The sequence below is a fragment of the Embiotoca jacksoni genome, unplaced genomic scaffold (genome assembly GCF_022577435.1).
Source record: "Embiotoca jacksoni isolate LCO1_2020_lvr unplaced genomic scaffold, fEmbJac1.0.p SCAF_75, whole genome shotgun sequence".
In the NCBI taxonomy this organism is placed as follows: domain Eukaryota; kingdom Metazoa; phylum Chordata; class Actinopteri; family Embiotocidae; genus Embiotoca; species Embiotoca jacksoni.
In genome coordinates, this window is record NW_027185431.1 from 757,451 (window position 1) to 782,450 (window position 25,000).

Sequence of the window (25,000 nt, forward strand, 5' to 3'; positions counted from 1 at the left end):
AGACCAGGTCCAGACCTCAGACCTCAGTGGAGTTCCCAGAGTGTGTGTTAGTACTAATAAATGTGTGTGTGTGTGTGTGTCAGGTGTGAGGCAGCATACGGTGGTCCTCAGTGCGACCAGCTGCTGGACTTCAACATCCTCTACGTGGTGCCGAGCGGTCAGAAGCTGCATTACGTCCTCATTGCCGCCATCATCGGAGCCGTGCAGATCGCCGTCATCGTGGCCGTGGTCATGTGCTTCACCAGGTACACACACACACACACACACACACACACACTGCAGAGACGTCTGTCAACCAGCAGGGGGCGCTCACACTCTGACTCCTCCTGAGACTCAGCAGGCTGTCAGTCAAACAAACAAACATCAGAATTATTCATAATAAATTCAGATAATTAAAGAAACACAATTGAGAGTCTGAAATAAAAATATTTTGTATCTTTTCATTATTATTTTTTTTAATCAGAATAATAAATAAATAAATAATAAGACAAACTTTTATTTTGTGCTACAGAACTTTCTTTTTTTCTATTTCCTGTCGCATTAATCATGTCGACCTCTCGGGTTGTTCTGATGACCCTTTGTTGGGCCCCGCCCCCCAGGTTAGGAACCACTGAACCGAGTTATGAAAAATGAAAATAAGGTGTAAATTCCTCGTTGATGTGCGCTTCCTGTCGTGTCCTGCAGGAGGTGCAACAAGACGAAGCGAGGGCGCCGCCAGAAGCAGCACCTCGGCCACTTCCCGTCGGGAACGTCCTCCCGGATGATGTAGCCGCTCCGCTCGCTCCTCACGCTTTTATACAATTCAACGAATCCAGTTTTTCGTACCACAGACAGACTACAGTTTTGATATCTCCACTTTTTGGTGCCTCGTTGTCTCCTTTGTGTTTTTCTTAATTCCTTCAGGGGCCTTACTTTTGTTCGTGTCGTCCGTCTGCTCGGTTTCCTCTCCGCAGACGGGTTTTTATTTTGGGAGTCGTCCGGTCTGCTGTTTGCCGCGCTGCTGCCGTCCTCTCAGACTCAGAACACTGTGGATCCTCCAACGGGAAGCGGAAACCTTATTTATGGGACGGTCTCGTCACTCCGGACCGTCCTCGACTGTTCTGTCCTCGCCCTGTGGGACGCACACCGTTTCTCTGCTTTTCTTTCAAAATAAAACTGATGTGGAGCCCCAAACTGTTTAAAAACCTCAGACATCACGAGGTTGAAGGTTTCAGATGTTACATTCGCAGACTGAAGGTTCAATTGATTTAATTTGATCCAATTTGAGGATTTTTACATCAGGATTCAATGAATTGAATTTAAGCAGTTTTGATTTAGTTTTAAATATGAGGGCTGATCAATAAGTCCAGAGAGTTCCTGAACGCAGCACGGTGCTGAACGACCTTCATCAGGAAGTATTCCGTGTCGTCTCTTCATCAACGTTAACGTGACCGCTGCTACGTGAACATCAGTGATGTCACCATGGAAACCTGAAACTGGAGCAGAGAAACATCAGATTTTGGGGAACAAAGTCTTCAACATGCAAGCAAACAGGCGAGTGTTCCTGAGCCCAAGCAGTGATTTCCACTACGGAATTATAGTTGTTTTATTGCGGTCCTGTTGATCAAGAGACGACACTCGAACCCCTTCCTCATTCGTTTCGTACCTTCTGCGTATCGTGTGAAACCGTCTCTGAACTTTTTGACCCGCCTTCGTATTTGTCTGAATCCTGAAAATAAAATTCTTTTTACATTTTTCCAGCTTGAAATGAGAGAAACTTAGTTTGAACTGAAAAGATCAGACGGATGTTTTCCGAGTCAAATATGGACGGTGTGAATCTGATGGATTTTAAAATGTAGCGTTAAACAGTACTGTGGTCACAGTTTGGTGTTCAGCTTCTGTTTTCCTTTAAAATACAGATGAAAACTCCTGTTCTCCGTTAACGTGTTTACTTTGTCACAGACGCGTTGTACCGCCTTCACCCTCCAGGGGGCGCTCTGCACCGGGACTACAGGACTATCAGGGACCACCGGGCCCCTTGGAGGGTTTGTTTTCCGTTTCTGCGTCTCACAGGGTCGACGACAACTGTTTTCTATTTGTTACAGTGAGACGCACCTGAAAACCAAAATGCTGTTTTTTCTACTGCTTAAAAAAACTCGAAGGTACGAAGCTGTACAGGTTGTTGTTATGATTATTTTATTGCTTCATTTTCAGATGACGCCATTCCGGAAATGGATTCCAATGAGGGGTTTTTTTTGTGTTTTGACGAGCTGATGATAATTTAAATATAATATTGTCCAGTTTTTTTTCCTCCATGGATATGATTTGTAACGATGGTACGTGTCCGTTGGTGGTTTGTTGTGCTAGAAGCGGTGAGCTGGCCGAGGGAGTCGCGCCTCGTGTTGCTGTAGATGTGCTGCATGAACCAGTGAAGTTGTTGCTTAGACTGTTGTAGCTGAACTAGAATTAAATTATGATGTTTGAAGCTGCCGCGTGTTCGAGTCCATCTGTTCACTCTCAGCCCCAAATAAACTTCCTGCTGGGGAAGTTCAGGAACCTTTGGGGCGGGGCTTGCCGCATTGAACATTCCTGATTGGCCGAATACTTTCACAGCAATTTTACATTTTAAAAAGTTTAGAGAGTTCCTGTTGAACGCAGCTCAGCAATGCACACTGGACCGGACATGTCAAGCTCAATAAACCAGGCTGTGGCGTTACATTAGCTAACATTAGCACATTAGCATCAAACACAAAGCTGTGGTTGGTTTGAAACCAAGCCAACAGATGTTCAAAGATTTCAGTCTGAAGAGAGAGAGACTCCACTGAGCTGCTAGCTGTTTGACAAATATTAAAATATAATAACAGATATATATGGATAGTATAAACACAGCCTACCTCAGCCACCAGGGGGCGCGTTGCAGTCAGAACTGAGGGTGAGTTGACGCAGTTCCTCGAATGGCCACCAGATGTCTGTGGAATACAAGGAAATACAAAGTCAACCCTGCAGACTGTTTATAAAAAATGTCAGTGACGTCAATGAGAATTACCTTAAAGTGTAGTACCATTGTCTCCATAGACTCCATCTGTAGTACCACTGAGGACCACTAGGGGCTGTCTCCGTAGACTCCATCTGTAGTACCACTGAGGACCACTAGGGGCTGTCTCCATAGACTCCATCTGTAGTACCACTGAGGACCACTAGGGGCTGTCCATAGACTACATCTGTAGTACCACTGAGGACCAGTAGGCGCCGCCCCAGTCCAATAAAACGCCCTCCTCAGCCATTCATTCAGTGGCAGGTGTGTTCAACATGTGAAGCCGGTGACTCCGCCCACCCTGGGTGAAGGAGGGGTGGCAAACAAGTGCTCCTGTCTTCTTCAGGGAGGTGGAGTTAAATATAGCTGTGACGGCAGGATAATTACAGGCAGCAGCTGGTGGGAGCTTTTAGAGGACGGGGAGTCCCCTTCTCTTCATCTTCATCCCTCTTTCCTCACCTCATCTCCCTCTTCATCATCCTCTTCATCTTCATCCCTCTTTCCTCACCTCATCTCCCTCTTCATCATTCTCTTCATCTTCATCCCTCTTTCCTCACCTCATCTCCCTCGTCATCATCCTCTTCATCTCCAAGAGGATCAAATATCCAGGTAGATCTACTGAGGTGATCATAAAAATTAAAGTGAACAATAGCAGCACAAACAGATACATGCCATCAGTAAGTGCAGTCCCTTGAATGTCCACTAGAGGCTCCAGCAGTGAGTCAGTGCCCACAGACCTCCATGATAAAACTTTACGGCAGAATTAACATTTTACAGCAGAAATAAACGTGTACAGCTCGCTTGCTCCTCCCACCTGAAGCTCCACCCCGTTTGCCCATATTTGGACGACCTCACTCTAATAAAGATTGCAGCGAAAGCGGAAACTGTTGGTATTAAGAATGCTTGTTGGAAACCCAGAAGAGTGTAAACATGGAGGGAGGGCTGAGGGGCCGAACAAGTAGAAAGCTGGTGGTTGATGGTGGTGGTGGTGGTGGTGGTGGTGGGGGGGGGGGGGGGGGGGATTCCATTCCTTTTTATACACTCATCTCCCAAAGCAGCTCAGGGAGTCACTTTACCCGACGGTATTTATAGAGAACACAGAGAGGATCCGTGTGGCTCGTTAACGCCAACATTCCCAGAGGATCGTCTTCCACCTGAAACCGCTCTGATTAAAGCAAAGTTAACGAGACCGTCCGGTGTGTCTCGGCCTCCTGGAGTTGAACCTGACCTCTGACCTCTGAGGACCGAGCAAGACAACCTGACGTCCATGTCTTTGAGACTTCGGATAGATCTGCTGCCTCGTCGTTGAAACGGTGATTAAACATCGTGAAAGCTCGCTGATCCCCCGACGCTCATTTTACCGTGTCTCGTTTTAGCCCCCCCACACACACACACACCCCCCTCCCCCAGCAGGGTGGAGCCTCTCCGTTGATCTGAAGGTGTCAGGGTCAGCCTCCAGCTGTAGAGGGGGGTGATCCTCCGTCTCCTTCCAGAGGAGGTTCTGTTCCTCTCGCTGCCCCGACCGTCCACTGATCTTCGCTTCTTCTCCACTGAGTGACGCACCTCGCTGGATTTCGTGTCCTCCTCTTCCTCGTCCCTTCTTCGTCCCTTCTGACGTTCGGATCACCGGGTTTCAAACAGCCGATCCGGTGAGCGGCCGACATGACGGATAAAGCGGGCATGGCGACGGGCGGCGGCGACGACGCGGGCAGCATCATGGCGCTGCTGGAGCGGGTGGCGGGCCTCATGGACAGCGTCCAGACCACGCAGCAGCGCATGGAGGAGCGCCAGCTCGAGCTGGAGAGCACGGTCAGAACCATCCAGTCCGACGTCGTCAAGCTGACCAGCGACCACGCCAACACCAGCACCGCCGTCGACCGGCTGCTGGAGAAGACGCGAAAGGTCAGCCGCCACATCAAGGACGTCCGGGTGCGCGTGGAGAACCAGAACATCCGGGTCAAGAAGGTGGAGGCCACGCAGGGCGACCTGCTCGCCAAGAACAAGTTCAGGGTGGTCATTTACCAGGTAAGATGTCGGTTCTGGTAACTTTACACTTCTCTGAGGCTGCCGGTGGAAACGGACCTTTGGGGTTCTGACCGACTGGGAACTGATTACTAAAGGAGCTCGACTTGTATTTCAGCATCCGGACAGCTGATGGCTACATTAGGCTGCTGAGTGAGCGTTTATATTTCCTGAGAATATAAGATTAAATCCAACCTGAAACCGCTTCCATGGAAAATCTACATGAAACCAAACCTTTGAATTAATCCTTAAAAAACCGACCCGATCCAAAAACCGTCAACCCCAACTGGGTCTCACGGTACCAAACTGAACCGTCAGACTTACAGAGGTCAAAGAGGCTCGTTGGTGTCTGACGGACAGAGTTTAAAGAGTTTACAGAGTTTAAAGAGTTTACAGAGTTTGAAGAGTTTAAAGAGTTTGAAGAGTTTACAGAGTTTAAAGAGTTTGAAGAGTTTACAGAGTTTGAAGAGTTTACAGAGTTTAAAGAGTTTGAAGAGTTTAAAGAGTTTACAGAGTTTGAAGAGTTTAAAGAGTTTGAAGAGTTTAAAGAGTTTACCGAGAAGCTTTCAGCATGCGTCTACAGAGCAGCTAATAAAAGGTTAAGGCTGCTATTATTGGAAGGGAAATGGAGGACTTTACAGAAAGACGTTGCTAAATACTGCCGTGTGTCCGTTTCTACAAACTTTAAGTTGGAAGACGTTTGAAACCAAAGTCTCAGTTTGAACTCCGGCCTGAAGAAACTGTTGTAACATCTTTACTTCCTTTTAACGTCGGCGTTAATCAAATGTCTCAGTTCATTCAAATGGTTGAAATAACTAGACAGACACACACACACACACACACACACACACAGCTTCATTTTCCGTCTTTGGCCTTCACAGTGAGCAGCTGCCAACACGATGGTGACCTGGTTATTTTAGCCCTGGACAAACGTCAGTACGCTGAAAGGTTACCGTACAGATCTGGAGCTCATGAGGGGGGGGGGGGGGGGGGGGCGGGGGGGGGGGGCGGTGGCGTGTTCTTCGAATCAGTAAAGTAGAGACCTCTTGGATCGTCGCCATGTTTATTTACTGCAGGTAAATCCAGATGTTCTGATTAAATCCTTGTTTCTCTGGTGCGCCCTCTAGTGGAGTCCTCCAGTAACACGCTCACGACGTTAACGCTTGCTAACGTGAACGAATGCTTCAAAAGGACTCAGATGTTCGGCCACCTTCGAGTGAATTGTGTTGCGTTACTCGTGTGCGGCTGCTCGAGTGAAATACTTTCGTGGATATTGGCGTCTTTGCGTTGACTGTGTATGTAATCGTTCTGCAGGAATAATTCACCTCGCGTAACCCGATTTTAAAAACACCATTAGCCCCTGCCTCATGAAGACGGGATGTTATTGGCGGTGAGTTTTCCTCATGTTTTTTGTCCCCTTTCTAACTTGTGCTGCCTCCGTGCCGTGAAGATGTTTGTGCTCGGACCTCAGGCTGCTCTACTGTAAGTGACTGTGCCAGCTGAACGCTGACAGACCGGGTTATTCTGAGTCTGAACCTCCACCATCTCCTAATATAGCTGTCTGACATCCCCCCGTCCCTCCTCCCTCTGTGGACGAGCTGACGACGGTCTCCACGACGACAGTTATACATAACATAACTGGGATGTCGTGGGGTCAGACGACCTTTGACCCCTCCACAGTTTAACAGAGCAGGAAGGTTTGGCTGCAGAGGGAGTTTGTAGTTTCGTGTCCTTCGTGGTGTCTGAACGGCTTCAGGTGTTCTTATCTCAGCTGTCCGTCCAGGTGACCTCGTGACCTCGTGACCTCTGCTACCTGCTCTCCATCGGCTGTCACGCAGTGCCGATGATGCTTTCCACCGTCAGCGTGATGACGGCTGGACGGTTCGGCCTCCGGCTCGGTGATGTCAGGTTAACATCTGTCCAGCTGCAGATCCCAACAGCTGGACGTCAGTTCAACGAGCTTCGCTTTGTTTTTCTCCTCAAACGTAGAGGAGCAGGTTTGGGATCAGAAAGTTTGAGAGCAGAAACATCAGTTCTCGGGTGACGGTGTGTTTACTAGTGTGTGAGGCTGCCGTTGTCGTGGTTACGTCTGGAGATGAATCAGGATGGACCGTCCCTGAGCGGCGAGCGTCTGCAGGTTCTGGGTCGGTTCCGCTCCGCTTCGTGTCGGGCGTAACCCGATCTGAGCGCTGCAGACAGATGCTCGGCGTGACGCTGAAAGTGATCTCTGATATGTTAAGCTTCCTGCAGCCGAGCGCTGAGCTGCACAAACAGGTGCTGCAGTTTATTTCTGGAGGCAGGATCAACTGAAGTCACTCGGTTTAAACACACATTTAAATGTGACATCACATGCAGGGAGGTTTGTAAAAGTTCCCGCTCTGTTCTGTGCTCCTCTTCAGGGAGACCAGGAGGTGAAATCTGCCACGCCGGGCGGCGAGCCGGCGGAGGCCAGGGGCGGAGCCAGAGCCGATGTGGAGCCGGACAAGTTCGAGCTCCCTCCAGAGTCGGACGAGGAGTACATGGTGGTGGAGGAGGCCGACTCGGCGGCCGCCGGGCGCGCCAAGAAGACGGGGCTGACGCGCATAGAGAGCTTCAAGGCCACCTTCTCCAGGGAGAACATGACCAAGACCCGCGAGAACCTGGGCACCAAGGTCAACAAGCTTGGAGAGCGCATCGTCACGGCCGAGAGGCGCGAGAAGATCCGGCAGTCCGGCGAGAAGCTGAAGCAGTCGGGCGAGAAGCTGAAGGAGACCATCAGCAAGAGCGTCCCGGCCAAACTCAACCTGAAGAAGGAGAGGACGGTGGCGGAGGGCCAGGAGGGCGCCGAGGGAGGCGCCGAGGGAGCCGCGCCCGTCGCGCCTCCCAAAGGCCGCAAGGGCAGCCCGCACGCTGCCAGGGCGGCCGCCGCCAAGGGCGACGCCGAGGAGGCCGAGGTGCCCGTCTACGACATGAAGCAGCTCTCGTAGACCGCCACGACTTCGGGACGTTTTCTTTGGACTTCTGAGAAACCGCACCGAGCGAGGGGGAGGAGCTTCAGGGCGGATGGTACGGAATCACCGGGAGGTCGGAGGAAGTGAGCGGAGAACGGCCGCCCACGGATCCCAACACAGCAGCCAATCAGGTTCCTGCAGCTCCGTGTGCTTCTGGACATTTGTTGTTATTTTGAATGAACTCTTCACCTGTTTGCATGTTGATGAGTAGAAACGCTGATGATGAAGCTGTAACGGGGTTTTGGTACGTTTGGTTCAAAGGTGGTTTGAAGACACTGGACTTTGTGTTTGGACTGTTTTATTTTTTTTTTTCCTGAACAGGTCGTCATGGTTCCACCGCGACGTGTGATGCACCCGTCCGTCCACCGGAGGGCCTCGTGTCACAGACTGATGAGGACATTCAGCACGTAGAAACACTCCGATATTCAGGAGTTGTGAAGGAAGAGACGTTGTGTGGAGCTTCATCGTCAGGATTTAAAACGTTACATTCGGAGGCTCGGCGGGAGTTTGAAGATGTTTTTGTATTTTGTGTTTGACTTCGGTCCGTCTGCGGGCGCCGGGCCGAATCCTCTCCAGCTGTTTCTGAACTGAACATCTGGACCTGCTGCTTCCCGCCGTGTTCTGCGTAGCTTCCGTTAGCGAGTGACTGCATGGCTGTAGGTTATCAGATATTAACACTGAAGCAAGTTTCTGTTTGTCACGTTGAGAAAATAAAAAGTTGACTTGATTGATTTCTGTACCGGAGTGTCGTGTGCTCTTCATTAAACACGGTTTCATTTCTTCCTGTTTGTTCTCTTCACAGTTTCACACGCTAAGAACGAACATCAGATTTGAGTTTTTCAGGATTTATTTTTATCAGACACAAACAGCACGAAGACATCAGATGTGTCGGCTGATGTCTTCGTTTCTCAGAGAAGTGATGAGATTTAAATCCACTCGTCTTGATGAAGATGAAGTAACGTTTAGTTTTGAGGATCTTTGAACCAGTTTACATTTTGTTGAAGTTTTTTTTTTACGTTGTATTTGTTGTGAACTCGATTCTATCAATTTATTACCATAAAGATTTTAAGAAGTGTTTCTGATGTGACTGATGAGCATCAGCTGGTGTCGTCACAGATGAACTAAAACCTCCTCCAGGTCGGATCAGCTGAGTGAGTTTAGTTTCATGATGTTGTTAAATGTTAAAGGCTGAAATGGACAAACAGCGTTGAAACCAGACAAACACAAACATTGAGAAGCAGCTCAGACCTGAAAGCTGTCAGCGGCCGTCAGCTTCCTGTCACCTGCTGCAGATGGTCCAATCAGAAACACCGACAGCAGAGGATCTGTCACGTCTTCTATTTAATGTTTCACGGCCACGTGCATCACATTACCGAAGGCTTTCTGTTCTTAATGGAAATTAAAGCTCTTTAAAGTCACCTGACCTGAACCCTCAGAGTGTCTCCGATAAGCCCCGCCTCTCCTGGTCACATGATCACTTGCAGTCGCAGAGCAGCGCGGCGCCGCGCAGCGTCCAGTGCTCGGCCGGCTGCGAGCTCCTCAGCTGCAGCGAGAAGATGAAGTTCAGGTCGGTGCGCCGCGGCTTCTTGTAGACGGGACACGAGTACAGGCTGACCGCCGCCCCGCACCCCCCGCCGCCGCTGGGCGGACGCTTACTGTCGGCCATGTTGGTTGAGTTGACGGCAAAGACGTGGACGACGGGGAGGGGTGTGAAGAGGACCTGAGGGGACAGGGACACGTTTATTATTTCAGTATTTCATGATGTTTTTGATTACGGATTAAAGTTTTGAATAAATAATAATGTATAATGATATCATTTAAATCAAGACACGCTCACCTTGGGCGGGGCTTCAGTGAGTTTGGCTCCGCGTCGGTCCCAACCCGCTCCGTCCAGGAAGAGGCCGTAGATATAGACCCCGCCCACATCCTCAGGGGGCGGGGCCGACACATCCTCCCTCATCATCTTGGTGACGTCGTTGCTAAGGGTGACGGTGTCTAAGGCCCAGCCCCGGGGGAGGTTGGCGCGCGTCGTCTCCTGACGCATGGCGGTCAGAAAGCCCTTGAAGAAGAACACGTGCAGGTGAAGAACGCTGCGGTGCTTCAGACACTCGACTCTCCTCGACTCTCAACCAACCTGCGGGTTGAAGAAGCCGGTGAGCCAGAACTGGTGTGGCCGTCCGGCGCCGATCCAGCCGCTGAGCTGCTGGTTCCTCTCCAGCAGCTCGCTGAACCAGAAGCCCAGCGAGGCCGACGGCCAGCTGAGCCGCAGCCACAGCCGAGGAATCCGAGCGTCGAACATGCTGTCGAGGGCGTCGCGCAGGTCCTCCGACATGATGATGGTGCCTGCAGCGGCAGACAGGGGGCGCTGTCACCACCATGAGTGGGCGGAGACATACGAGGAGAGGTGGGCGGAGCCAGAAGGGTGGGAGGGGACGAGTGTGTGTGAGTGTGTATGTGTGTGTGTCTGTGTACATGTGTGTGTGTATATGTGTGTGTGAGTGTATGTGTGTGTGTGTCTGTGTGTGTGTGAGAGTGTGTATATGTGTGTGTGTGTATATGTGTGTGTGTGTGTGTGTGTGTATACGTGTGTGTGTGTGTGTGTGTGTGTATGTGTGTGTGTGTGTGTGTGTGTGTGTGTGTATATGTGTGTGTGTGTGTGTGCTGCTACTGACCGTCGATGGCCAGTTTGAGGTCAGTGAGCGTGCTCCGTACGCTGCTGATGACGCACTGCATGCGGTCCACTTCCTGTCGGAGGAAGATGTTCATTGGCTGAAGCGGACCCATCCTCTGCAGCTGACCTTTGACCTTCAAACACAATGAGAATTGAGGAGTAAAAACTCTTAAATGGAGGGTTGTGTGTTGGGAGGAGGCTCCTTTGCTGGTTGCCCGGCAACAGATCAGAACCAAGAAATACTGGCGTCAGGGTTTCAGAGTTCAGCCCGACCTCACCTCGTGCGGCACATAGTCAGGTGGCAGCTTCTCCAGCATCTCATTGGCCAGTCTCTGCACGCTGGCCTCCCTGGTCTCGCCGGCCCCGCCCCCTCCGTCCTTCGGTTGGATACTGATGATGGTGCTGAGCGTCTCATTGGCCAGGTTGGTCTGGTAGGTGATGTCGGCGTTGGGGTGGAGCCCAAACACCTATGAGCAGGAAGATGTGAGGTTTGACTGATTCTGTGGTGCGTCGGTGAAATGAAGCGGCGCTGCGTGGCGGCGTCCCTGACCTCCGGCGAGTCGAGCGGCGGCAGCGCCTCGATGTGCTGCAGGACGTCCTGGACGCTCCTGGCTCTGGTCGGGATGTCGTAGCCCTCGAAGAAGCAGAAGGTGTCGCTGAAGGTGTCCTCGCTGAACCAGACGCGAGTGAAGGTATTCAGGAGACGCTTGTCCAGGTCATCTGTCACCCGGCCGCCGTACTGGACCTCACCTGGACCGGACAGGAAGACACGTCGGTGTCTCTCACAGTTTGGGATTTGAATGCTGTAAACGGTGTGTGTGAGCAGCTGGTCTCTGACCCAGCATGTAGCGCAGGCAGCTCCAGTTCACTCCTCTCTTGGCGTCCAGGTCGTCCAGGTGGTTCTGGACAAACTGCATGCTGGAGGTGAAGTCGGCCTGGTTGAACTCGTACGGGATGTTCCAGCCGAGAGGGCCGAACTTACGGCGCTCCTGACGGGGGACAAAGTCAGTGTTCGGGGACGGAGTCAGTGTTTGGAGACAGCCTGTGTTAAGGAGTAAAGAGGAGGTGCTGACCTGCAGCGTGGTGTGGAGGAAGGCCACGGAGAACAGCAGAGGCTTCCATGCAGACAGGTTGCTGATCTCCAACTGATCCTGAGTAACACCACTGAAGGTCCTCTTCAGACCGGCTTTCATCCCTGTGGAAGACGGATGGGGAGGGGGAGACGGACAGGGTGGAGGGAGACGGACGGGGAGGGGGAGACGGACAGGGTGGGGGAGACAGACGGGGTGGGGGAGACGGACAGGGTGGAGGGAGACGGACAGGGAGGGGTGGGGGAGACGGACGGACGGGGTGGGGGAGACGGACAGGGTGGAGGGAGACGGACGGGGAGGGGGAGACGGACAGGGTGGAGGGAGACGGACGGGGAGGGGTGGGGGAGACGGACGGGGTGGGGGAGACGGACGGACGGGGTGGGGGAGACGGACGGGGAGGGGGAGACGGACGGGGAGGGGTGGGGGTGCGTGAAAAGGACAGAAGAGCAGCAGAACAGATGGATGTATGAGGGAGGATCAGCTCCACCGGAGCTCAGAGAAGCTGCAGGAAGTATTCAGAGGGTCGTCTGATGTTTCTGTGCTCCAGTTTCAGGTTGCCATGGTAACATCACAGCTGTTCACGTACCAGCGGTCACGTTAACATTTAACTTTGAATACTTCCTGATGGAGGTCACAGCCTCTCTGACCTCCATGTGCACGCAGCAGCATCTCTTTGTGATTCACCCTCATAAACATGAATTTATAAACGAGCAGGAAGAAACTGAGAATCATTTATTTAATGAATAATGTGTCTGTAAATCAGATCAGAGAAGACGTGGACCAGCTGAAGGATCTGAATGAAAACAGAAGTTCCTACCGAGAGGAGGTTCGTTGGTGAATTTGATGGAGGACTGGAGGAACGTGATGGGGAACCTGTTCACGAACACACACATGTAAAGATGGAGCCTGAAGTCCACATAGACCCGCCCACATACGGAACCGCCAATCAGATACCTGGGGTGCACGTCAGTCGTCAGCCACACCCGGAAACCTCTGTGTGCGCTCTCTGGCGTCGCCGCGGTGACGGTCTCCAGCAGCTCGTCCAGGAAGTCCAGACCCAGGTGGCAGTTTTGGAGGAGGAGCCAGCCGCCGTCCGTCATGCTGTTGGCCAATAGCCTGCGAGCGTGAACCTCCTGGCCTTGTCCCATGGAGATGGGACGGCACGGCGCCCCCTGCAGGCAGACGACAGGCGAGTCATCGTTCATCATGTCTCACTGTTATTCTATTAGGATGTTCAAATGAAAGCTGTCTGCAGAAAAAAACATTTTAAAAGCTAATTTAAAAAGTTAACGCGGTTATTAAGAATCCATTAAATGGAGTCCAACCCAACAGCACATGGATCCATTAAATATCTTTCAGTCCTTTCTGGACCTTTTCATGTCTTTCTGTCCTTTCATTCATTATTTCTATGAGTCATTTCCTTCCTTCAGCCGTGGATCACCTTGTTCTTGGCGAGTCTCTCGATGTTCTCGGTCGGGTCGGAGCCCATCGACAGCAGACAGACCATCGGCGTCCTGCTGTCGCTCTCTGACAGCATGGCGTCCAGGTCCAGAACCGGACCTTCAGCGTACTGCTGACCCAGAGACTCGGAGATGTAGCGCCGCGCCTGCACGACAGCACGCGCTGCTGTTAGCATGACACATGACATCACACATGACATCACACAATGACATCATCTGCGTCTGTCAGCGGAGAACCACCGGACCTGAGCGATGGTCCGGTCGGGACACCAGCTCCGGATGAGCAGAAGCTTCCGGAAGGCGTCGAGCTTCTCCTCGTACCCGTCGGGCAGCGCAGCGTCCTCCGGTGCCGGATGGTCGAACCAGGTCCTCCAGGCCCGCTCGTTCTGGTTCACCTGGACACACAGAGACGTGAGTTCTGGAGGTCTGCGCGGTCCAGCTCGGTCCGCTTCGAGGTGTCGTGGACTCTGACCTGGGTCAGGATCTGGGTGAACGCTGGCAGGCCCGACAGCTGCACCAGGTTCAGCCAGGTCTGGTCCAGGATCCAGCGCCGGGGTTTAGACTCTGCAGAGTTCAGGTCCAGAGCGGCACCGCCTGCACACAGAGACGAGCTTTAACCAGAACTGAGCATGGACATGGACGGAGACGCAGGAGGAGGAGGAGGAGTGACCTTTGATGAAGGTGAGCACCTCGGGGTGCGAGACGTTCCGAGCCTGCAGGTCCACCTTCAGCGCCAGCAGCAGAGTGAAGAGCAGCTTGTGTTCCTCGTAGAGACCTCTGGAGGTGTAACAGAACACCTGAGGAGGAGACACAGCCCGTCACTCACAGACCCACTCACCTCTAACAGTCAGAACCAGGTTCAGGCCCGGTCTGCGGTCCGGCCCGGGGGCCATGAGGCCGACGTCACCTGGTCGGTGAGGAAGCCGATGATGCTGCCGATGCGTTTGGAGGTGAGCTGCGACTTGGCCGAGTTCTGCATGGACGAGTCGAAGAGCCCGAGGAACTGCCGCAGCGACGTCTGGTACATGATGTTCACCAGCGACATCTCCACGATCAGGAAGTACAGGATGCTCCCCCTGGTGGCCACCGGCCGGTACTCCTCCCTGGCCCGGTTGATCTTCACCTCCGTCTCCGCGGCGACCGACAGCTTCTCCCTCACCTGGAACACAAGAGGATGAGCTGTGACGTGGTTCGGGCCGGTCGGTAGAGAACAGAGGAGGCGGCCGGCAGCACCTCCTGCGCCGTGGTCTTGGTGACCCTCAGAACCTCGATCAGAGACTGGTCCTCCACCAGGGAGCCCTCGGTGCTGGTCAGCCTCAGCAGAAGACTGTCCTCCAGCTCCTGCATCCTCCTCTTGTTGGACGTCACCTCCTCCAGCAGCTGCACACGCTCCGCCTCCAGCTCCTGGTTGGAGCACAGAGACCACGTCAGCTGGGTTCCTCATCATCGTATTCAAACTAACTAACTGATGAAGTGGCGCTGTGTGTGTGTGTGTGTGTGTGTGTGTGTGTGTGTGTGTGTGTGTGTGTGTGTGTGTGTGTGTGTGTGTGTGTGTTGCCACGGTGACCTGCTTCTCCAGCTGGATGACCCGGCCCAGCAGCTGGTCCTCCAGACCCCGCTGGGTCACGGTGAAGTCCACCACGGCCGTCCTGGCGCTGACCTCGGGGCTGTACGCCGGGTTGGACAGCTTGGTGGTGATGTAAAGGGTGAAGCCCTTCATCACGTCCACCTCCTTATCTCCAACCTTCACCTGGAGGAAGAAGAGGAAGAGGAAGAGGAGGGGGAGGAGGAGGAGAGGAGGAAGGAGTGTCTCCGTGTGTCTATGTTTGTCTCTGTGTGTCCATGTTTGTCTATGTTTGTGTCCGTGTGTCCATGTTTGTCTCCGTGTGTCTATGTTTGTCTCTGTGTATCTATGTTTGTCTCTGTGTGTCTATGTTTGTTTCTGTGTGTCTATGTTTGTCTCCGTGTGTCTATGTTTGTGTCCGTGTGTCCATGTTTGTCTCCGTGTGTCCATGTTTGTCTCCGTGTGTCCATGTTTGTCTATGTTTGTGTCCGTGTGTCCATGTTTGTCTCCGTGTGTCTCTGAGTGTCTCCGTGTGTCTATGTTTATCTCCGTATGTCTCAGAGTGTCTATGTTTGTATCCGAGTGTCTCTGTGTGTCTATGTTTGTCTCCGTGTGTCTATGTTTGTCTCTGTGTGTCTCCGTATGTCTACATGTGTCTCCGAGTGTCTCACCTTATACGTAGATCCGGACTTGATGTAGTTCTTATCCAGGATGTGGTCCAGGACGGGGTCCAGCTCCTCCCCCACGTCCTCCAGCAGCAGGGGACGCCCCAGAGACAGACTGTCCTCCAGGTGGGAGCGGAAATACTTGTGGTTCAGAGATGTCACCTGAGGACAGAAGGAGGTCAGAGACAGTTAGGACAGCAGCAGAGTTATGAGACGTCCTGCGTCCCCTCCTTGTCCGTCCTCGCCTGCAGCTGCTGGTCCCGCTCCCGGTTGTGGATCCAGGTCTTGCCCTGGCCCTGGGGGTCGATGAGCAGTGGGTAGCGGGACGCCTTGGTCACCACGATGCCGTTCTGGATGGACAGGTCGTCGCTGGGTAAACCCTGCAGCGTCCACTCGCTCACCGTGGTGTTGTCCACCAGCAGGCCGATCACGTCCAGGTCCTGCAGGGGACATTCGGTCAGAGACTGTCCTGCACGAGGACATTCAGCAGAGTCAGCTGACTTCTTACAGGACTGAAGGGGAGGAGCCTCTCCTCCATCTCCTTCTTCCACAGCTCCAGCAGCAGGCTGCGGTACTCCTGGTTGAAGGGACCGGCGTAGGACAGGAAGCCCGTGGACAGGAGGACGTCCCCTACCAGGTGATGGATCTGAGTCTGGAACCCGGTGCTGCTGTCGGTCCAACGGACCTGAAACAGAACCAGACCAGAGGATGGATGGACTAAAGGTCAGATAGATGGATGAAGGTCAGAGGGATGAAGGTCAGAGGGATTGATGAAGGTCAGAGGGATGAAGGTCAGATGGATTGATGAAGGTCAGAGGGATGAAGGTCAGAGGGATGAAGGTCAGAGGGATTGATGAAGGTCAGAGGGATGAAGGTCAGATGGATTGATGAAGGTCAGAGGGATGAAGGTCAGATGGATTGATGAAGGTCAGAGGGATTGATGAAGGTCAGAGGGATGAAGGTCAGATGGATTGATGAAGGTCAGAGGGATTGATGAAGGTCAGAGGGATGAAGGTCAGATGGATTGATGAAGGTCAGATGGACGAAGGGAGCTGCTACCTTCTCTCCTCCCAGCCCGTCGATCAGAGCGGTGGCGTTGGACATCTTGCGTCGGCAGGTGTGGGCGTCGTCCTGCAGGTCCTGCTTCTCCTTCATGGCAGCATCGTAGAGCGCCTCAGGTTCACAACAGAACAACACTTTTAACAACATGTTCATACAAACAGGAAGAGAGAGGAGATACAAACTCCAGAGCAGCGTTGGTCACCTGCACCGCGTCCAGCTCCTGCTGCTTGGAGTCCAGCTGCTCCTGAGCTTTACTCAGTTCAACCTGAGCCACCAGCAGACGGGCCTCCTGCAGGGCCAGGTTAGCCTGCACACACATTAATACACACACACATTTATACACACAGACACAAACACACAGTCTGTATCTTGGCTGCGACAGCATCTCGTTGCCGTGGTAACCCCTCTCTGCTGTGTGTACCTTGAGAGGCAGCACCTCCTTGTTGATGCTGAAGAAGTCCACCATGGCCAGAGTCCAGGAGCAGAGACCCGCCACGTTCCCACAGATCCTCTTGGCCGACTCCATGTTGTAGTCGTCCATGTTCAGGTAGGGAGAGAGCAGCTCCACCACCTCCTCAGTGATGGAGTCCTGCACACACACACACACACACACACACACACACACACACACACACACACACACACACACGGGCAGACGAAGAATCACTGCCAGCTCCACTAATCCACAGCTTAGCAGGTATGTAACACACACAGGGCCCGGCCCGTCCAACAGGTGGCAGCTGCAGTGTGACACCATGAGAAGGGAGTTTCCCTCTCTGTGTGTGTGTGTGTGTGTGTGTGTGTGTGCGTGCGTGTGTGAGACCTTGCTGAAGTTGAGCAGCATGCTGAGGAAGGCTGAGTTCTGCATCAGCTTCATGGCTTCGGCCCACGAAGGTCGTGGACAAGGTCGCTCGGCGTCCGCAGCCATCGGCTCCACCTGCCAGACACCAGCGAGGGAGAAGAAGTGAGACAAGGGAACATCTGAAGTCCGGAGGTGTTTATTTTCCACTGAGGCTTCGACACCAAGCAAATTTAAGAGCTAACGAGGCTCCTGACGGCGAACCTTCCTCTGGAAGAGCAGCAGCACGGCGTCCATGATCCTCATGATGAGATGTGGGGGTTTCTGCAGCTTCCTCACCGTGGCGATGTCGGCCGGTTTGATGGTCTGTGGACACGGAAAGAAGAAGGTCCAAAAACTCAGGATCTCCTCTGATGAGTTGGCAGATATTCAAACCAGAACAGAGCTCAGTGAGGGATCATCTCCCATCAAAACATGCTGCTGCTCTTCAAACGCCCCCTGCTGGTCAAACAAGAGCTCAGCAGGTTCAGCACAGAGGAGAACATCTTTGTGTGTGTGTGTGTGTGTGTGTGTGTGTGTGTGTGTGTGTGTGTGTGTGTGTGACCTGCAGTGCAGCCTCAGCAGCCTTCATTGCTGGTTTCGCTGCCTCCAGTTTGGACTCTGCTGCTGTTTTATCGGCTTCGATCTCGACAACGATGAGCTGAGCTTTATCCTTCACCTTCTGCACCTGCTGCTTCACCTGGAGAGACAGAGTAGTACCCTAAACATCTGTCTGAGTTCTATCTGACAGGAAACATCTGTCTGTTTTGCGTCTGACTTTTTCAGCTGCCTGAGCCTTGGCGGTGACCTCCTGCAGGACTTCGTCTGCCCTCTGGGAGGCGACGGCGAGCTCCTTCTCCTTCTCCACCAGCTCGTCGGAGAGCCGAGACACCGACTGCTCCGCCTCCATCAGTTTACACAGACCTGCGAAGGACAAACAGCTCCGTCACAAAGACTCCACCTCCAGGTCCGACCTGGTCGACGTGAAGCCCCGCCCCCCCAACCTCACCTGTCCTCATGCGCTCAGCCAGCGTGCCGACGTGAGCGATCTTCTCACTGTAGATGATCTTGTAGCCGTCGATGAAGGACAGGTAGGACTTCGGCGTCACAAACGTTTGGCGGCGGAAACGTTCGAAGTACTCGCTGCATTTCTCCGCCACCACGTCCTGCGGGAGAACATCGGCCGCGTGATTGGTGGAGGCGACGCGCACTGACAAGTGCTCACCTGATCTCGGTGTGAGCGCTACCTGGAAGGTTCCCATGGTAACCACCACGCTCTGCTTCACGTCCTCTGAGCAACGGAAGTCCTGGTACCGAGACAGGAAGTGATGCGAGACGGCGATCAGGGCGTCCCGAGGCCAGCGCTGGAACCAGTCCACGGTGCAGCCCGAGATCAGACCTGGGAACTGTTCAGAGGTCAGGGGTCAGTGATGAGACTGAGGGTCAAAGGTCAGGCATTCTTTTAATTGCTTCTACAAACGTAACCTTTAGGGCACGAGTCCGAAACTTCTCCCCGACCGGCGAGAAGCACAGGACCACGTGGAGGTTACTGCGCACTCGGGACAGGAAGAAGTCGTAGAGGTTTTCTAGGGTCGGAGGTCGGCGGGGGTGCTGCCGCTTCATGACGGGAATCAGATCCTGAGTGATGTCGTCCAGCTCGTCACGAGCAAACAAGTTGGAAAGTTCCCCGCTCGCCAGGACGTTGTTCATGTATTCTGTAGCAGAGGGAAAGTCAGGGTAGGATCAGGATTTTCAAAATAAGAGTTGAAAATATGTGCTCTTCCTCTGCAATGATTTGGGAGACCTCTCCTCTACCTCCATCACCAGGACACAGAACATCTGAATCTAACCTCCCCATCCTCTAAACTTTACATTTTCACTTTCAGTAAAACTCTAAGAACCCATCAATCCTCAGTTTGTTCTGTCCGACAGCGTGAACGGGGACGTGGGAGAGGAACGACCCCTGCTGAGGTCATCGTCCTACAGACAGCGAGTGAACTTCGGTACCCAGGAAGGCTTCGTCTTTGATGTCGTTGTCGCTGAACACGAACGTCACTCCTTTTCCTCGTTGACCAGCGATACGATACAGAGACTTCAGATCCTCCAGCAGGTTACTGCAGCTGTACGACCTGCAGGACACACACACACACACACACACCCACACCCACACCCACACACACCATACACCCACACACACACACACACACACACACACCATACACCCACACCCACACACACACACCCACCCACCCACCCACCCACCCACCCACCATACACCCACACCCACACACACCCACCCACCCACCCACCCACACACCCACCATACACCCACACACCCACACCCACACCCACACACACCATACACACACACACCCACACCCACCCACACACACCCACACCCACACACACCATACACCCACACACACACACACACACCCACCCACCCACACACACACACACCCACCATACACCCACACACCCACACCCACACACACCCACCCACCCACCCACCCACACACACACCCACCACACACCCACCCACACCCACACACACACCCACACACCCACCCACACCCACACACACCCACACCCACACCACACACACACACACACACACCCACACCACACACACACACACCACACACACACACACACACACCACACACACACACACACACACACACACACACACACACACACACACACACACACACACACACACTCTTTATCATCTCCTGTTATTGATCACTGGTCCAATGAGCTGGTCCGTCCCAGAGGTGTTTCCGACCTGGTCAGTGTGATCTGGAAGGTTTGGTATCCGGTGATGAAGGACGCGAGCCTGGTCAGACTCTGCTTGCCCGACCCCCCGACCCCGACCAGCAGGGCGTTCCCCTGTGGCGTCCTCAGGATGCGAGAGATCCTCATCAGGTGAGTCATGGCGTCCTGCCGTTGGACAGAGGACAGAGGACAGAGGACACAGCGGTGAATCAGCAGGGACACGTGTCGGTCACACTCAGCCGATCGTCGTGGTTACCTTGAAGAAGACCAGGTCCATAGCTCCGCCTCTCACCGCCTCGTTGTACTGCTGCTGGAAAACAGACAGACGCTCTGCCAGAGCATCCAGCGACGGGATTGGCTCGTACACCTGTCAATCAGATCCACTTTGATCATACTCCAGATGACATGAGTCACTGATCATATGAATACTGTGAATCCTGAACGCTGCAGGTCTTCTTTTCTTTTTTTTTAATGTAGTGTGAAATATACAGAATCAGTGTTGATGGAAAAATACATTTAGTTTAATCAAAGAATTATAAATAAATCAGAATAAAAGGTGTTGGCCGCTCGGAGACCTTCGGGGCCTCCAGCTCTGCTCCTTCTGCTTCGTCGCCCGTCGCCTCCGGAGCTTCACGCAGGAAGTCCACAAAGCAGCTGTTCCACTGAGCGTGCTCAGTCAGAGATCTCCCATGATCCTCCACTGTGATCTGAGGAGGGCCGGAGGAAACAATGAAAGAACTGCACCGAGTTACAGACGGACGAATGAGAACCAACGCAGCACACTCGCACACGCACACGCACACGCTCACACTCACACACACACACACCTTCTCCATGATGCAGCTGAACGTGCGTCTGTCGCTGGCGTCGACGAACCGGTCGGCGATCACTCGACAACATTCGTGATGGAGGAGAGCCGAGAGGATCTGAGGGCTCTGACACACCTCCGACTGCACCGTCAGGACGCCCTGAGAGAGAGAGAGACACACACACACACACACACACACACACACACACACACACACACACATTGAGGTTGGATGACTGAGAGGAAAGCGGTGAGGAGGTTGTCTACCTGCCAGATTCTGCTCAGGTCCCGCAGGTTGAAGACGTAGTGAAACTTGGCCGGAGACGGTAACATCTGAGGACACAGAGAAGACGAGCGGTCAACCAGTCAAAGCACCTGTTCTGACAGACAGTGTCGCTACTTCTGGGACAAACATCTAGCCTTCAGAATAAAAGCAGGAAAGTATTAAATCTGTTAAACTGTGATTTCATTTTGGAGGTTGCTGCAGGATTTGATCATCTAAAGCACAGACCGATAACGAATGTTTACCACACTTCATTTTCTGATAATAAATTACATACTGTGTAATGAAAAGCCTCCTGACTGACTTCATCACATAAATATATTCAAAATAATACAGGAAGCAGCTCTGAGGTCATTATAATGATCCCCATCAGGAGTCCTCATGCTCCCATTCAGGAACAATACAAAATGTGAACAATAAAAACCTACATCACTCAAATGAACTGATTAAAAAACTAATTTAAAAACATGCACACAGTAAGTTTGATAAGATCCAAAGAGAGTGACCAGAGGAACAGAACTCCTGAGAGGTACCTTGGCCTTCACCGCCTGCCACACCCGCCTGCTGGTGGGCACGAGGGCGGCGGCGAGCTCACACACGGCGCCGGGGAAGCCTCTCTCCGGGCAGAAGTGTCCCCGAGCCACGCTGCCGAAGATCTTGTCGATGGAGGAGTCGGAGGGCAGCGTGCAGTTGAAGATGGAGAACTGACGCTTCAGGCGCTGAGGGACGTCGTTGCGGCCGCCGCCCGGGTGGATCATGGCCGCCACCAGCTGGAGAGGTGCAAAGGTCATTGAACATATCACTCGCACAGCTGGCTGGACACCTCCTCCACACTTCACTGATGATTCAGTGGGAGGACACAGAGCTGTGGGCCACTTTATTAGGAACACCTGAACATGTCCAGTATTTCACTGTTTGGGTCAAAAATATTTGCTTTTGCATTTTTTTAATTGTTAAATTTGCAAATGGAAGGAAAAATATATTGTTTTAACTACAACTTGATAAAGACTATGATGTGTGCTGACTTCCTGTGATAATAATCCTGCAGAAATATTCTACTTGTATTGACTCCTCTCCTGTGGTTGTGTTAGTTAGAGTGTTTGAGTGCAGATCAGCCGGAGTGTTAGACCCAGAAGGAAGACGTCACCTGAACGTCCACCACGCTGATGAACTCTCCTGGACGATCCAAGCTGTAGAAGCCTCCCTGCTCCATCAGCTGACGCACGATCTCATTGGTTATCTGTGTGAGACGGGGGCGGGGACAAACATCAAGGAGCTGAAGGGACGAGGCAGCGAGCAAAAATTAGATTTCAGGTTGGGTTTCAAAGTGAAAGGTTCAGGTACAGAGGAACCGCTCGACCCACCTGGTCTCCCCATTCGTTGATCACGGGCATGTTGATGTCGTCGATGAACACGGTCATCCTGCGCCCGGCCGGCGGCCCGTAGGTGGCGCCCATCCGCTTGTCGATGTAGCTCTCCACGGTCCTCTGGAACATGCCGGGCAGCGTGGCCGACGAGAAGTTCAGCGTCTTACTGAGGTGGCGCTCCGGGTCGAGCTTCCCGGTGTGGCCCTGCAGGGGAAGCCGGAGACCACACTCGGTCGCTCCAGGAAGTCGTGAGGTTGTGATCAATGATTAACGTGAACTTTAAGCAATCTACGCAATATTTACAGCAGCTTGTAATTTTGCAAAATTCCCAGAATCTCTGCTGAAAATGTTCCAGCATAAAGTCTCCTTTCAAAATACAACAGACTTTATTCACCAAAATCTGTTTTTTTTCCTGATTCCACAACTTTACCACAAAAAAACATACTTTAATCAAAATAAATAATAATAAATAAAGTTAGACTCGTGACGGTGTTGGCTCACGTTGATCATGACGGTCTTGGCGGTTCCCTGCTCTCCGATCAGGAGCACCGCCTTCCTCTGCTTCATGACCGTCTGCATCAGGAAGTCTGTCCTCACGTTGTCCACGTTGGGGACCAGGATGGACGAGTAGTCGGGGACGTGGTCTTTGGGGTAGACGTACTCCGCGACCTGGATCAGAACCACAAACAGGTTCAGGGGGTGAGACACATCCTGGTCTGTCTCGGGACGGTGAGACAAGTGTGTAACAGACCTTATTGGACCAGTGCTCCCAGCGTCCCTGCTCGCTGACGGTGAACTCAAAGATGTTCTGGTCCTCCTGAGCGGGCGGCAGGTCCAGATCCGAGCGGTGGGCCTTCACACCACACACATGGAAACCTGTCAGCGACTGAAACCTGAAGCTGTCCGTGGCAACAGGGAGGAACATACGCACCTTCAGGAAGGCCTCCATCTTGGCTCGGTCGTCCAGCTCCAGCAGCGCACCCACAGACCACATGACCGCAAACACAAACAGACGACCCACGTCACCGTGGCAACCCTGTTTCTCTTCCGCCGCTGGGAGCAAACCCTGAAAACACGAATATAAAACCCACTAAAAAAGACACCAGGAGGACTGTGAGGAAGAGGAGGACTTCAGTGTGTCCTGAGTTTACCTGCAGCAGGTCGATGGTCTGTCTGATGTACATACACTCCAGGACCTTCATCTTGGGAGACACAGCAGTGAAGACAAAGTCCAGCAGGTCCTGAACCAGACAAACACAAACTGACTTCCTGTCCTGCTCACATGACCTCTCCGTCGTCGTCCTCCTCCTCTCCTCTCCTCCTCCTCCTCCTCCTCACCTGATAACAGCAGGTGAAGCAGTGTGTCAGGGCGTCGGCCTGCTGCTCCGGTAGTTTCTGTAACCAGGCCTGCAGGACGGGCCTCCAGCTGAGCACCGATGAGCTCATGAACACCATCCCGTTCCTGGACACCGTCGCCGGGGACGCGTTGTCGATGTTGTGGGGCTCAAACACAATCTGGATACAGAACGGGACACGCCCTTCAGAACGCCGGCTTCTGATTGGCTGACGACAGATGACACACATACGTCACCTTGCAGCAGGGAGCCATCGGGATCCGATCTCCGTTCGCCAGCGTCAGAGTTCTGTTGTCATCCAACACAGAGTTCAGGTTCTCAATCCAGATGGCATCAACCGGACCGTCCAGAACGATCCAGATGTACTCCCCCTAACACACACACACACACACACACATTTATCATGCATGTGTATTCCTTCATGTGTGTGTCATATGAAGCGGTGTGATTCTCCGTGTGCATTTCTTCATGTATGTTGACTGAACATGGCTTCCTGAGCGTGCGTCCACCTTCTTGGCCTTCAGAGTTTTCCTCCACAGCGTTGAGAAGATGCCGTCCGTCCAGTCGTTGGTGGTGACGTCCAGCGTGCCGAACATCTGCGCGGCCGTGATGGCTTTGGGGTTCATCCTCATCTCCCGGTGGGCGGAGCCACACTCCGACATGGCCCTCATCAGCGTGTGGATGCAGGCTGTCTTCCCGGCGCCGCTGGGCCCCAACGTCATCATACCTGCAGGAGCACAGGACAGCTGGTTTCTACTGGCTCGTTTGGGACACGCCCCCAAAAACAGGTCTTCTTGAATCTTCTTTTCTAATGAATGAGGGATTATTTTCAGATGGACCTCCAGAAAACTAATAAGAAGGAGTGACTTTAGCTAACAACACCGAGATAACTGATGGACACATTTTATTCACTTTGGATTTGATGAGAGAAGTTGAATGGGAGTCTATGGAGCCGGAGGCTTTTTGGAGCCGACCTCTAGTGGCACTCGCTGGTATTGCAGCTGAAGACACTTCTGGATCAGAACCATTTTAC

General features: G+C 52.8%; 3 protein-coding genes across 3 annotated transcripts in view; 2 read left to right on the forward strand and 1 right to left on the reverse strand.

Moving 5' to 3' along the window:
* Nucleotides 1-2,468, forward strand: part of LOC138215401 (tomoregulin-1-like) — an 8,691-nt gene extending 6,223 nt beyond the window's left edge. The window contains exons 9-10 of the mRNA XM_069177524.1: nucleotides 84-245; nucleotides 685-2,468. Coding sequence (XP_069033625.1) covers nucleotides 84-245; nucleotides 685-769 — 247 coding nt within the window. The 3' untranslated portion in view covers nucleotides 770-2,468. The remainder of the gene's footprint in view (nucleotides 1-83; nucleotides 246-684) is intronic.
* Nucleotides 171-25,000, reverse strand: part of dnah5l (dynein, axonemal, heavy chain 5 like) — a 44,208-nt gene continuing 19,378 nt past the window's right edge. Inside the window, exons 54-102 of the mRNA XM_069177525.1 lie at nucleotides 24,477-24,694; nucleotides 24,204-24,338; nucleotides 23,951-24,127; nucleotides 23,764-23,853; nucleotides 23,544-23,678; nucleotides 23,364-23,465; nucleotides 23,114-23,281; nucleotides 22,610-22,816; nucleotides 22,393-22,485; nucleotides 21,779-22,015; nucleotides 21,230-21,295; nucleotides 20,982-21,122; nucleotides 20,730-20,861; nucleotides 20,411-20,521; nucleotides 20,165-20,319; nucleotides 19,384-19,505; nucleotides 18,862-19,091; nucleotides 18,624-18,782; nucleotides 18,386-18,542; nucleotides 18,155-18,300; nucleotides 17,942-18,076; nucleotides 17,602-17,703; nucleotides 17,362-17,475; nucleotides 16,960-17,127; nucleotides 16,741-16,845; nucleotides 16,536-16,649; nucleotides 15,985-16,161; nucleotides 15,722-15,916; nucleotides 15,483-15,638; nucleotides 14,815-14,997; nucleotides 14,481-14,651; nucleotides 14,155-14,406; nucleotides 13,918-14,044; nucleotides 13,720-13,841; nucleotides 13,493-13,642; nucleotides 13,229-13,393; nucleotides 12,742-12,959; nucleotides 12,605-12,660; nucleotides 11,770-11,891; nucleotides 11,535-11,685; nucleotides 11,247-11,446; nucleotides 10,975-11,163; nucleotides 10,698-10,830; nucleotides 10,160-10,368; nucleotides 9,863-10,084; nucleotides 9,274-9,745; nucleotides 3,026-3,631; nucleotides 2,874-2,948; nucleotides 171-341 (exon numbers count right to left, since the gene is read on the reverse strand). Of these exons, the coding sequence (XP_069033626.1) occupies nucleotides 9,500-9,745; nucleotides 9,863-10,084; nucleotides 10,160-10,368; nucleotides 10,698-10,830; nucleotides 10,975-11,163; nucleotides 11,247-11,446; nucleotides 11,535-11,685; nucleotides 11,770-11,891; nucleotides 12,605-12,660; nucleotides 12,742-12,959; nucleotides 13,229-13,393; nucleotides 13,493-13,642; nucleotides 13,720-13,841; nucleotides 13,918-14,044; nucleotides 14,155-14,406; nucleotides 14,481-14,651; nucleotides 14,815-14,997; nucleotides 15,483-15,638; nucleotides 15,722-15,916; nucleotides 15,985-16,161; nucleotides 16,536-16,649; nucleotides 16,741-16,845; nucleotides 16,960-17,127; nucleotides 17,362-17,475; nucleotides 17,602-17,703; nucleotides 17,942-18,076; nucleotides 18,155-18,300; nucleotides 18,386-18,542; nucleotides 18,624-18,782; nucleotides 18,862-19,091; nucleotides 19,384-19,505; nucleotides 20,165-20,319; nucleotides 20,411-20,521; nucleotides 20,730-20,861; nucleotides 20,982-21,122; nucleotides 21,230-21,295; nucleotides 21,779-22,015; nucleotides 22,393-22,485; nucleotides 22,610-22,816; nucleotides 23,114-23,281; nucleotides 23,364-23,465; nucleotides 23,544-23,678; nucleotides 23,764-23,853; nucleotides 23,951-24,127; nucleotides 24,204-24,338; nucleotides 24,477-24,694 (7,163 nt within the window). The 3' untranslated portion in view covers nucleotides 171-341; nucleotides 2,874-2,948; nucleotides 3,026-3,631; nucleotides 9,274-9,499. The remainder of the gene's footprint in view (nucleotides 342-2,873; nucleotides 2,949-3,025; nucleotides 3,632-9,273; nucleotides 9,746-9,862; nucleotides 10,085-10,159; nucleotides 10,369-10,697; nucleotides 10,831-10,974; nucleotides 11,164-11,246; nucleotides 11,447-11,534; nucleotides 11,686-11,769; nucleotides 11,892-12,604; nucleotides 12,661-12,741; nucleotides 12,960-13,228; nucleotides 13,394-13,492; nucleotides 13,643-13,719; nucleotides 13,842-13,917; nucleotides 14,045-14,154; nucleotides 14,407-14,480; nucleotides 14,652-14,814; nucleotides 14,998-15,482; nucleotides 15,639-15,721; nucleotides 15,917-15,984; nucleotides 16,162-16,535; nucleotides 16,650-16,740; nucleotides 16,846-16,959; nucleotides 17,128-17,361; nucleotides 17,476-17,601; nucleotides 17,704-17,941; nucleotides 18,077-18,154; nucleotides 18,301-18,385; nucleotides 18,543-18,623; nucleotides 18,783-18,861; nucleotides 19,092-19,383; nucleotides 19,506-20,164; nucleotides 20,320-20,410; nucleotides 20,522-20,729; nucleotides 20,862-20,981; nucleotides 21,123-21,229; nucleotides 21,296-21,778; nucleotides 22,016-22,392; nucleotides 22,486-22,609; nucleotides 22,817-23,113; nucleotides 23,282-23,363; nucleotides 23,466-23,543; nucleotides 23,679-23,763; nucleotides 23,854-23,950; nucleotides 24,128-24,203; nucleotides 24,339-24,476; nucleotides 24,695-25,000) is intronic.
* Nucleotides 4,469-8,764, forward strand: cavin4b (caveolae associated protein 4b). The gene is made up of 2 exons (XM_069177629.1): nucleotides 4,469-5,038; nucleotides 7,435-8,764. The coding sequence occupies exons 1-2, from the start codon at nucleotides 4,676-4,678 to the stop codon at nucleotides 7,999-8,001; spliced, it is 930 nt and encodes a 309-aa protein (XP_069033730.1). The 5' UTR covers nucleotides 4,469-4,675; the 3' UTR covers nucleotides 8,002-8,764.

Excerpts from the sequence above, each read along its gene's own strand:
- cavin4b (XM_069177629.1), top strand. The coding sequence starts at position 4,676 with ATGACGGATAAAGCGGGCATGGCGACGGGCGGCGGCGACGACGCGGGC. Across the intron at positions 5,039-7,434 it reads TCAGGGTGGTCATTTACCAG|GGAGACCAGGAGGTGAAATC; the intron begins GTAAGATGTCGG and ends GCTCCTCTTCAG.